This window comes from Protobothrops mucrosquamatus, unplaced genomic scaffold (assembly GCF_001527695.2).
Source record: "Protobothrops mucrosquamatus isolate PMUCROS unplaced genomic scaffold, P.Mucros_1.0 scaffold102, whole genome shotgun sequence".
NCBI lineage: Eukaryota > Metazoa > Chordata > Lepidosauria > Squamata > Viperidae > Protobothrops > Protobothrops mucrosquamatus.
This window is the reverse complement of record NW_015386475.1, coordinates 547,714-560,825: the sequence shown is the minus strand read 5'-3', so window position 1 is coordinate 560,825 and position 13,112 is coordinate 547,714. Positions and strand designations below refer to the sequence as shown.

The following is a 13,112-nucleotide window of genomic DNA, read 5'->3' as shown; positions in this document are numbered from 1 at the left end:
GGAACTAGAGTTCCTTTCATCAGATGCGCGAATCATTGTGATAAGTCTGGGCATACATACGTAGCTTCCAGCAGGTTTTCATTGTCGTTTTTTCTCCTCTCTTTCCGTTTGATCTACTATTGGCAACAGAGGGCAACGCTGTATACAGTATACAGCTACTGAACCCTCATTCACAAAATATGATGCGTTGTAATTTTTAAGGAGCTAGATATTGGCTCTGGTGACGTTTGTTTGTTTGTTTGTTTGTTTGTTTGTTTGTTTGTTTTGGCTCTTCAGGCCCTGGTCACCTTTGACTCTGGATGGGATTGCGCTTTCCCATACTTGGCTAGTGCACATTTTGGATCTCTTCATAGACTAGTAGCTCTTACTCAAAAAGCAGGTGGCAGTTATAGCTAGGGGGGTTCTTTGCAGCGATTCCCTTTGTGTGCCAATTGGACCCTTTCCTAGAGCTGGAAGCCTTCCTCAAGGTCAGGGGTAGGCAACCTTGGCTCTTTTATGACTCGTGGACTTCAACTCCCAGAATGGCTCAGGAATTCTGGGAGTTGAAGTCCACGAGTCATAAAAGAGCCAAGGTTGCCTACCCCTGCTCAAGGTCATCCATGCCTTGGTTACTTCCTGCTTGGGTTACTGGCAATATACTCTACATGAAGCTGACCTTGAGGATCACTCAGAAGCCATCACTGGTCCAAATTGTAGCAGCAGGCAGTGGTCGGCATCCCGTTACACCCATAACAGCACAAGCTGCACTGGCTTCTACTTTCATTCCAGATGCAATTTAAGGGGGTGGTTATTAACTTTAAAACCCTTCATAGCATGAAACCAGTTATTTGCAGGACCGCCTTTCCTTGAGGACATATGCTCAACTCACCACACTGCATAGAATAGGTATGCTCGTCATCCCTTCCCTTAAATGCTGCCATTTTACATTTTCCCCTATGTTGTATCCCTCGAGAAGTCCCCTACTCCTTTAACCATCCTAAAAACACTTAAGACCTGACTATTCCTTCAATTGTTGGGTATGGTGAAATTATCATGGGACAAACCTGTAGGCTGCATGGGAAAATTTAACTGTGGTGCCAGGTCTCTTTTATTTCATTGTTGACATATGTCATTTTTATTTGGGGACTGCGAACCACGCAGTTTGGTTTAAGTTAGATGACCATATAAAATGTTTTAAATAAAAATTGCATTGTTTCACATTACTGAAGAGATACTGACAGAACTTCTTTAATGATGTAGATTCTCCTGAGGCTGAACATAGACTTGCTGTGCCTAGACAGATGGCAATATGTTTCTCCCTACTCCCTCCCTTGAATTCTATATGACAAATTAGGCTCAATTTGTTACTGAAATACTGGGGCTTCAATATCAAGCCTCCAAAATAGCAGATGCTGGCAGCAAAAAATGTTTTTTGGAAAGGCTTGTTGTTTGTGGGCAGTTATTCAAAGAGAGAAGAATGCTTTGATATTTTTGAAGTTTTGCTCCAGTTTTTGTTTTGTACTATTAGGGCAACCTAACCCTAGCCTACATGCTGATGTTGGTTGGTAGAAGATGTGATCCAATATAACTAAGGCAACAGAACAGGAAAGAGAGCAATCTAAATAAACTTCTATTGAAGGCAAAATGGGGAAGGGGGCTTCTCTCTAGTCTAGCACCTTGCAGAATGTCATAATTTGTATTTATTGCATGGTGTTTTTATATATTCTTATATTCATAGTATTAGTAAAAATATAGTACATTTCAGAAGAATATGGATGTATGTGCATAAATAAGAGGTTTTTCTGCCAGCATCATCTCTTTGCTTGAACAGATTATTTATTGGTGACTAATACTCATATTTAGTCTCTAGAAGAAACCATTGAGGCTAGAATAATCATTAAGTGAAACAAGTATGGTTTATTGAAAAAAGATTCAAAACAGTTTAGAAAGATGACTTCTTTCAGCTATTTTCAAAGGCAAGATTAACCAAATTTTATCCAGATGTAATTCACTAAATTGCAATCTAAAATTAAAATATAATCTTTTCTGGTTTTCATTGGGTCATGAATCTTAGAAAACAATAACTTACTTCTGTCACTGTTTAGGGCTGTGCAGTGTTTCATATTCACTTCCAAACTGATGCTTGGAAACGTGAATATAACATCTTTGCAGTTCTTTAAAGAATGGTATATTTTCCACAATCAGATGATTACCCTGTAATATTGTCATATAATCCTAGACAAAAATTACCTTAAAAACCACAGTCAGTTGCTATATTTGCACACATAGTGTTCTGAAGTACATTTCTGGAATCTAATGTGCTACACATTCCAAATATATATTTCTTTTCCAGCTTTTTGTTTGACATAAAAAACAATCAGAGAAAGGATGAGGAAATGTTATACATTTTTTAATTGAGAGTAGTGTGAATAAGGAATTTTTATGTTTTTTACTCGAGAGAGTAGTGCAAAATACTTCTGCTTCTTACTGAATCTTTGAAAACTAAGTTGATATATAGATGTTAATGTAGTGCTGTTAGTTTTAAATTATTTGTTATTTTACACCTATGCCAAGTGCATTAATAGGAATGTGGATTTATTCCTTTCTTCTTGGAGTCTGCAGATGCAGATATAAAGGCAAAGATCTCGCTGTTTATAGCAACTGAGAGAAGAATAGAGAGAACATTTGTATTTCTAATTTGCAAAATAAATATTACCAAAAGTAATAAAAATCCATGAACAAAATTAAACAGGTGTCACTTCTACACTATTTTGACATCCTAGTTCTAACAATATACAAAGGTATTTAGGAATACAAATAAATAAAACCTTCAAAGAAAAGCTGTACCTCAGTGATTGCTACTAGAAGAATTTCATATCTTGTGCTAAATAATTACTTTTAAACAGTTAAGGCAAATAAAAAAATATTTTATAACAGTTTAAATGGAATTATTTTCATTTAAGAATGCAATCAAAAGACTAACTGGCTTTATTTTCATTATTTTTGAAGAAAACAATGACACTGAAAACATTGAACCAAGAGGTATAAAATCAACCACCAAAAATAATATTCTGAACCAAGAGCAACGGAAATTTCAAAAATCAACTGAATATGTTTAATATTTAAATTATTAATACTTAAAATATTTTATAAATTTAAAAATTTTTATAGACCAATTCTATGCTTCAAGTAACAGAATTCTAGTTGTTTCAGAGTGATGGGATATTGATTCAAAAAGCTGTCAAATCATTAAATCAAACATGTTAGTTTTACTCCTGAAAAAACATTCAAGTAAGCAGAGATACTATCCAGCTGAAAACACTTCCTGCCATTATTACACATCCATTCGCTGGATCAAACAATTTGCTTAAATTCTTTATTGATGGTACAGTGATCTCAAATGGGATCTGGAAAAAAGAGAGAAAATGTTGAGTAAGCAATTATGCTTGTCTTTGAATTAAGTTGTAACTGATCATCTTAGCTAAAGAATCTTTGAGAGGAACATTTTTAATTAGGAACAATTGTTTCTCAACCCTGGTTAATATCACATTTACTAACAAGAATCTTAACTAAAGAAAACTGGAAAAAATCTGCCTAATATACATACATACATGGACGTCATAAGAAAAAATCAATTAATTTACATTAGCAAAAAGATATCTGGCTTCACTGTAATTTTCCAAACCGATTCTGAATAACACAGTACAGTTAGCCCTCAAAATTACCACAGAAGTTGGGACTGGCATCTCCATTATTGTACAATGCAGTTCTTGCACTGTGATATCACAGGATCACATCAATTACCAATAGCAATCGTGTCACTCCCCACTGCTGCCATTAACTAAACCCTACCAGTCATTACCCGAGGACCCACTCCAAGTGATTCCCATTTTGTTCCTCCCAGCTGAGGTTCGATAAGCTTATGCTAAAGGACTGGATTGCTTCCTTTGCCTCCTCTTCAACTCCCCCCTCCGCTTATCCCCCCATCGATGTCCTTTTAGTCACCTGCTGCTGCTGGACAGCTGCCCCTGCCAGCCCTACTTGCCGCTGCATCCTTCTAGCTGGGGGTCAAGTCCCATCTTAGCCATGAAAGCCAGCTGGGTGACCTTAGGCTAGCCACTCTCTCTTAGCCCAACCCACCTCACAGGATTGTTGTTATGAAGAAAATAAGAGGAGGAAGATGTGTAGGATATGTTCGTTGCCTTGAGTTATTTGTAAAAATAATAAAGGCGGGATACAAATAAATAAATAAAATTGTGAATGGACCAAAGTGTGCTCAACTTTTATTCATGTCACCATGGAGCCACTGTAATGACCGGAATTTTGACGATTGCTTGTAAATCTCTTGAATGAATGGATTTTAAGTGAGATTTACTTGTAGTATACTGGGGGAGAGATAATTAAAAAAAATCCCAAAGTGGTACCCTTAGAACAGGTCAACCCTAGGCCGCGGGCCACTAGTAGGCCATGGCCTATTCAGAATTGGGTCGCGTGAGTGCTGGCTGGAGCACTGGCCCGCTGCTCCATGGCCCAGTTCCCCTCTCTCCCCCCCTCCCAGCCAGGCTGCCAAGCCGCAAAGGTTGGGGACTGCTGCCTTAGAGGCATCACCATTCCAGCGTGTCCTTCTCTGTATAGATACCTTATAAATCAATCTTACAAGTTCATTGAAAAACAAACAAGCTTCAAGTATGTGTTGTGCTTTACAAAAATATACATAAAACATTTTCTTTTTTAGGTCACCTGAGAAGAACAAAATATTTTATTCCACTAATGTTTCATTAATTATCCACTATTAATATAACACATGACAAACATATAAATATTGTATAATATATATTGTATAAAGAATTACAATTGGAGAAAATATATATTTAAAAATCCAAATAGCGTACCTCTCTAAGCGGTGAAGGATGATCTGTAGTGATAGACAACAAGGCTTTTATTTCAGAAAAACACTCTTTAACCATTTCCTAAATAAATAGTAAGAAAATAAATGCTACTTTATTATATATTTTTAATTTCTCGTGTCATACAATCAACAGGTTTGGCCAAAGTTAAAAAATATTTTCTTAAAAACCAAAAGGTGTTTTTTTAATTATTCATAGAAAACCTTAGGTGACCAGGTCTTGATATTCCAAAGAAAATAAAAATAAAATAGAAATAAGTCATTGCCAATGTTGTTTTTAGTTGAAAATAGTGTTCCTGAGCATGAATTTTGGATGTGTAACATTTTCTCCTCTGAACTGAGATAACTTATATTACAAATCTCACTCAAGTTTTACCAGTCATGGTTTTTTTTAAAAAAGCGTATGATAACATGATTGTCTGCTTCAATTGAGGTAAACACATAAACAATGATCCCAAAAAGAATGACTAACCTGGTGTATTCAGCGGCAAATTGACACAATGTCTGGTGTCAAAGATATCAGAGATGGTCTTTTTAAATGTTTTATTAAAATGTATTATAAGATAAAAATAGAAACAAAAATTCGGGAAAGTTTAAAAAATAATAAAGTTGGAAGGGACCTTGGAGGTCATCTAGTCCAACCCCCTGCTCAGGCAGGAAACTCTATACCATTTCAGAGAAATGGCTGTCCAATCTCTTCTTAAAGACTTCCAGTGTTGAAGCATTCACAGCTTCTGGAGGTAGGTTGTTCCACTGATTAATTGTTCTAAGTGTCAGCAAATTTCTCCTTAGTTCTAGGTTCCTTCTCTCTTTAGTTAGTTTCTATCCATTGCTTCTTGTCTTGCCTTCAGGTGCTTTGGAGAATAGTTTGACTCCCTCTTCTTAGTGGCAACCCCTGAGATATTGGAACACTGCTATCATGTCACCCCTCGTCCTTCTCTTCATTAAACTAGACATACCCAATTCCAGCAACAGTTCCTTGTAAGTTTTATCCTCCAGTCCTCTAATCATCTTTGTTGCTCTTCTCTGTACTCTTTCTAGAGTCTCAACATCTTTTTTACATCGTGGTGACCAAAACTGGATGCAGTATTCCAAGTGTGGCCTTACCAAGGCATTGTAAAGTGGTATTAACACTTCACGTGATCTTGATTCTATCCCTCTGTTAATGCAACCTAGCACTATGTTGGCTTTTTTGGCAGCTGCAGCACACTGCTGGCTCATATCTAAGTGATTGTCCACTAGGACTCTGAGATCCCTCTCACAGTTACTACTAAGAATTGTAGAGAAGAAATTTTTAAAAAAGTAGTGACTTCTGACCTTTTTTTTCAGTGCAATAGAATACAAAAAAAGTTACAACTTCAATCTTTTGATTTACATTTCTAAATATTTCAAACATTTCTCTAATAACAAAGTCATTCTAGTCATCAGATACCAAAAGTCTTCTGTACAATTTTCTATGTCACCCCATTATTGCTTCCATCTCCTTAGATTTTCTTTCATTCCCTGAATGTGTTATTTTCTCCATCTCTCCTCCTGTTGCCATGAAATGTGCTGAGCAAAATAGTATTCAGAGTATCCCAGTACAACTCTTCTGCAACATCCTAGCCTGTTATGTAAAAGGGTTTTGGAAATAAAATCTCAATATGGAAATAATGTTTATATATGTCTTCTCAGTTTAAATTATGTCTCCCACTGAAACCAGCAGCAGGAAGCACCAAATTATAATGCAAAGAGGGAACGTTTAAATTTACTATTGTACTCTACACTGAAAAGTCAGAGAAAGAATTTGTGCCTATATATCTAGGTGGATATATGGTGTGTGTGAGCATATGTCATGATATAAGTACACATCAGCATGCTTGAATACTAGTGCATGCACGACTGCATACAGGGGCAGCTCTGGTTAAAGATCCATTATGACAACATATCACCAGGAGCACAGATTTTGGCCATCCCTTCCCCTCCTCAAAGATAATTCTGAATACTACAATTTTTAATATACTGAAATGAGTACAGTATCAACTCTATAACGAGTTTGGAGCAATATTTCAACCGTTTTAATTTCATCCTCAAATACTTCCCTGGGGGAAAGAACTTCTCGGCAGACGCTCTGTCTAGAATGCCCTAATATAAAAACAGCCGGGAGGAAATTATTAATTCCATCATTCTTCAACCACAATCAGCCTCTCAAGTAACCACAAGAGGGCAAATGCAGAGAAAATCCGATGAGCCCGAGAATCAACTCACCAAAAAAACTCAAAGAGGAGTTAAAAACAGAGCCCTGGTTCAGAGACAATAGATTGCTATTGACTTTTCGAGATGGACTAGCCTGGAAGGGTTCAAAACTATATCTTCTGGCATCCCTCAGAATTCAAGCCCTTCAACGCAATCATGATGCAAAACCAGCTGGTCATTTTGGCTTTCTAAAAATTTTGCATTTAGTGTGGTGGCAGTTTTGGTGGTCAGGCATGAAAAATTGAAAGTTATTGCGAAGCTGTGCTACCTGCACAGCCATGAAAAAATGCCTGGGGAAACCACCTGGTTTATTGCAACAAGTAGCTGATCCTTCCCAACCCTGGGAGGAGACAACCATGGATTTTATTGTGGAATTACCCGAGAGCAGGGGAAGTACAGTGATCTGGACTGTAATTGATCTCTTTTCAAAGCAAGCTCATTTCCAGACTACCATCTGTCCAAAAACTAGCCAGGTGTTTTTAAAACATATCTATCAACTCCATGGAGCACTGAAAAGGATTATATTGGATAGTGGGATTCAGCTTACTGCAAAATTCTGGGGGGAGTTTGTAAAACTAATTGGGTCTACCCAGAGGCTTTCATCTCCTTTTCATCCGAGTACAAGTCTGAATGGATCGGCTGAACGTACAAACGCAATGGTGGAGCAGTACCTCAGATGTTATGTTAATTACCAACAGGCTAATTGGGCAGACTTTCGCCAAAGTGGCATACAACAACACTGTACACAGTAGCACTGGATTTACTCCTTTTAAAATAGTTACTGGTTGGGACTTTGTCCCTATGCCCGAATACCCCCAAGAACCTCCCGCTTCACAGATCTTAGATCAGTGGGTGACCTCTTTGCAAACTGTTTGGGCAAACGAAAAAAAAACTATAGCTCAAGCTGCTAAGACATATAAAGAACAGGCTGATAAGAAGCGATCTCCCCAGAAGCCATTTCATATGAGGGAGAAGGTTTACCTCTCTACTAAATATCTAAGGCTAAAATTACCAAGTAGGAAATTAGGATCTAAGTTTCTTAGTCCTTTTCCCATAATCAGAATTATAAACCCTGTCACAGTTCAATTAAAACTCCCACGCTATTAAGGAAGGTTCACCCAGTGTTTCATTGCACCTTGTTAAAACCAGTCACAGAATCATCTTTGAGGCCAGTCCCTAAAAAACCGCCTGGTCCAGTTTTAGTAGAGGGAGAAACTCATTATGAGATAAAACACATCCTTGACTCTAGATTACATATGGGAAAGTTACAATATTTGGTGCAGTGGAAAGGTTACCCCTTGTCGGAAACTACCTGGGTAAAACATACCGATGTGAAGGCAGACAGATTAATAAAGAAATTCTATGACAAGCATCCTCAGAAGACAGGAGGGAATTCCTAACCTATGCCTATGTTTCTTTTATGGGACTTGCTTCTTCCTAGGGGGGGGTCCGACTGTCAACTCTACAATGAACCTTGCTCGTTCTAGGTTGCCACAGAACTGGGAGGGGGTATGGAGGATTTCTGCCAGTCTAAACATTTTACTGCCCTATGGGAACCAAGGTCAATTCTGTCAGTTAGATGGGGTACGTAAGCATTTGGTGAAAAAGCCCACCAAACTGTTCTATTGGGAAACGTAGCTGATCGCATAGCAATGGGGTGGGAAGTTTAACTTTGTAATAGTGTTTCTCTTTGAAGGGGATTTCAGACTTGGTTTTACTTTTGACCGTGCTGATTTTATGCAGCCAATAAACATGTTCTTTGAGGAAACCTCTAGCTTCGGAGTTCTGATTTGGTTGGTCTCATCTATTGGAACCTTGACATACAGTCTATGATTTTACTATCAGTCTAGTGAGAATGAAAAGATTAGGTTGCTTATTTTTTATTTTTTCTTACGCTATAGTCTATTCAATTATACATCCATAACTACTTCATTAAAAGTTATTACCCCAAATTCCCTGATAATTATACTTTAGGTATACTTTCATTTTGTCTGATAAAAACAAGTAAATTATTTTTAAGAAATCCATCTTGTAAGAAATATAGGGCATCTATAACCCCTATTCCCCATATATTTTTGCAATAATTTTACAAAATAAAAATATTATATTTGTATTTAGTTTCTGAGTATCTAAATCTAATATAGTAATGTCTTAATGATATGGCCATGATTGAACAAAAAAAGCACACTAATATTTGATCTCTTACTTTCATTAAAATTGAAAGAATAAGAAAAATACTAAGTTCCTTAATGTTGAATTCAAACACAAACATTTTCAAATCTGGGAGACTTGACTGCTAGGTTCTTAGTATAACCTTCATCTAAAATAAATCTAGAGTACCAGAACAATAAAATACATATTATACATAGAAATGGAATTGTTCCTAAGACAGTGGCAAATTTGTAAATATAATGAAAAATCCATTTTCCAATATTAGTTGCTACTTGTCTTTGTACAATATTAACAGCGTCTAAGTTCAATAATGAAAATTTACTATTCCTGACGTGACAAACCAGCCCAAATATTTCCACCCATATAATCACTTCAAAATCACATTATTTTCAGTGTCAAAATACCTGAATATTCCACTGTCAATTAAATTAGCCTTGACAAAATAATACTGCCATTTAAATTGATTATATTTATATTACCACCTGAAATATTTGTCATCCATTCAAAACCAGTATTTTAATAATAAAATAGAAAACTGTTGTCTGTGCTGTCATAGCACCCATCAGATGAAATGCCAACACATGCCTCATTAATTATATCAGAATACATATTGAAGAAAATCTGTCACATGATAAATGTCTTCTTCTTTGAAAATAAACGTCTACTTTTCTTTAGCATTCATCAACCAGCAACTTTGCAGATTAGCAGTAAAATATCATGAAGAAATTTCCTAATTGACTCTGCTGATTTTGATTTAAAAACCCCTCTAATTAGCTGTCTACAAAGATGGTTATCTCGCCCACCACGAGTTTCTTCCCTTTCTTCAATCAGTACCTATTTTTATTCAGAATGGGAAACAGTTTATAGCTGAATTAATAAATTGAACTTTAACCCAAGTGCTCCAATGCCTTTCCATTAAGAACAGGTGGAGTAGGAATGCTCCAGATCCACTCAATCAAACAATGTCATTTATCAGGATTCAGGAAATGTACCTGCTGCATCACTTGCCCTCTGGAACTGCATCCCCCTGGATATCTGTATGTCTTTCGCCTGACACCCATCCAAAAATTTCTGAAAACCTGGCTTTCCTCCCCATGACTGGGCTAAGCTACTATCTAAATTATATTGATTTTTTGTTCTTGTTTATTGAATTTGTCTTTTTCCAAAAGTACAGGTTCTTTTTCTTTTCTTTTTCATTTTATTGCTCCTACTTTTGAAACGTAAGCCACCCATAGCCATCTTGGATCAAGCAGCCTCTAGGTCCAGTGGTATGCATGCACACATATAGAGAGAGATACATAAATGGTGCTTGGTGAAAAACTGTAATCTGCTTTGAATGGGATTGTCCTTCCCCAAACCTCTGGAATTAGTTAATACTCCTGTGCTTAGATATTCAAATAAGCAAGTTACTCCAATGTCCTTTAGCAAATGAATGTATATATGAGTTCTGCCTTTCTTTAAGAATTAAAGATTCATGATTATCATCTCCAGCTTAGATTACTGTAATGTAATTGACATGGATCTACCTTGTAAAATGGTCCACAAAGTTCAGACAGACTAGAATACAACACATAACATTTTCTTAATTACCAGGATATCAAATCCTGCATTTTTCTGTTTCTGGCTTCCTGATTGGGCCTCCTTTGTCTTTAATCAATACCTAAACTACACAATCATTCACCTTATTCCATCATCGCTCATATTGTTCAGGGTTTGTTAAGAAACAGTTCCCAAAATTTTCTGAAAGTCCAAAATAAAGTGGGTACCATCCAGTGGTGGGATTCAAATATGTGAACAACCAGTTCTCTGTGTGGGTGCCGCTTCCAGAAGTCCATTCTGGGCCTGAGCAACAAAAAATTAGCTACCGGTTCTGCCGAAGTGGTGCAAACCTACTGAATCCCACCAATAGTAACCATCATATATGAAGATTCTGTGCCAGTTTGAAAGTAGTTCCAGGCCTCTGTGATTGCATAATATTAGCAGCATTTGATATTAAGTCAATTTATATCTGGTTCAGCTGTGGTATATGGAAAATTTGAGCAAAGCTAATATTTTCTTTATCAATATTCTAAAATTCTGAATTTGTAAGTAATCCGGTGTTTCCACTGATGGGACCTTGTCTTATCCTGGTTCCTCACTTCACAGGAATTATTACTCTCCCCACTCCAGCCAATCCTTTCAGAATACATCTCCCTAGAACTTCCTTTGCAAAGTAGTTGCTAGAAAAAAGAACAAAACAAGTGACAGCTATCTGAAAATAAAAAAAAGATGGAACACTTGTCAATTTTACCCCTAGAGATTTACCTAGAACATGAGAACAGTTGCTTGAGAAAAGCTGCAAGGATCTGAAACTATCAAAACAGCTGGCATAAACACCATCTCAGCTTTGCTATGCAGAAGCAAGCAACCACAGTTACAGCTAATTCTTGTCTACTGACTGCCTCATTTAACAATTGTTTGAAATTAACAATGGTAAGTTACTACATCCTTCAATCATATGATTATCATTTGCATGTTCCCCAACTGGCTTGCAACAAGCAGAGTTTATGAAAAATGTGGAAGTAAAATAAGTTATGATCATCTGATGACATGATTAGAGACTGGTGAGTCACTTAATGACTGAATGGGAAGTGACATCATAAGTCTGCTATAGACAAGTTATTTTTCACTTATGACTGCAGCATTTACCAATAGAATTGTCAATTCCCACTTTGGTCACTAAGCAACAACTACCTGTATATAATGTATATTGTTAACAAAAAGTATAAAATTGCAAAAATGCTGACATGGCTTTGTAGGTTACATTGGCTTTGAAAAAGAAGAAAAGTACGGTACCTTTGCAGCCAAGTTAGTTTTCCTCATAACAACCTGGCCAATATATATAATATTCTGAAAATGGGTTAAATATCCCACAATGTTTGTGGAGAAGTTTTAAGATTGCCTGAAACTTTTTGAAGTATGTGAGTTCAGCAATCTCTCACTCAAAGGTGCTGTTGAAATTGAGACAGTACCATGATGATGCTGTTAAAGCAGAGATTTGATTGACAAGATACTTGTAGCTTGAGTCATACATAACTTGCATTTGCATAACAAAGCTGTCTTTCCCTCCCTTATCTCATCCCTATTTAAATCTTATATCAATCAGCTACTCTATGCATCTGATAAAGTGAGCTACAGATAATGAAAGTTGTGGGGTTCATTTAATAAAATCTGTTATTTGGAAAAGCTACTACTAGGCTTCTTATGATGTATGTGGTTGCTGATTTTCTCAAAGAACTCTTAAAAGATCAGTGAGGAAGAACTTTGCAGAAATCTTGCCAATTGTTCTTTAGTTAAGCCTTGTTCAATTCTCAACAATAAAATCAGTATTTGTGGGGGAATCAAAATATAGCAGTAATTCTAAAAAAGCAGAATAATATAAACACTATATAGTACTATTAATATTCTGTTACATAGATGTAAAATAAAATTTATCCCTTGAAAAATAACATTAAAACTCAGCATAAAATGACTTCCGGTGGGACGGCGCGCCAATGGCGGCTCTTTTCGGAGCCGTCCGCTTGGGAAGGCGTCAGAGCCAGCATGAACAGCGGTCAGCAGCTGTTCAGCGGCTTGGAACCCTGTGCCCCGGGAGAAGGGGTCGAGGTGAGTACTCCTGGATAGGAGTAGAGTCCCAAAAGCTCTCCCTTTTTCTCGGGAGAGCGAAATTGGGTACTCCTCCGGAGTCCGGGAAATCTCCGTCTCCCAAGTGCCTTTGTTCCCTTTTTTTGGGGGGAACAAAGCCAGTCGTTGCCTCCACTTCTGTGAATTACAGAGAACT

At 36.9% G+C, this 13,112-nt stretch overlaps 1 protein-coding gene across 1 annotated transcript in view; it reads right to left on the bottom strand.

Moving 5' to 3' along the window:
• Window positions 1-1,885: 1,885 nt before the first annotated feature.
• The window catches only part of CFAP54 (cilia and flagella associated protein 54), a 141,613-nt gene continuing 130,386 nt past the window's right edge, over window positions 1,886-13,112 (bottom strand). The window contains exons 69-70 of the mRNA XM_029283473.1: window positions 4,872-4,949; window positions 1,886-3,386 (exon numbers count right to left, since the gene is read on the bottom strand). Of these exons, the coding sequence (XP_029139306.1) occupies window positions 3,267-3,386; window positions 4,872-4,949 (198 nt within the window). The 3' untranslated portion in view covers window positions 1,886-3,266. The remainder of the gene's footprint in view (window positions 3,387-4,871; window positions 4,950-13,112) is intronic.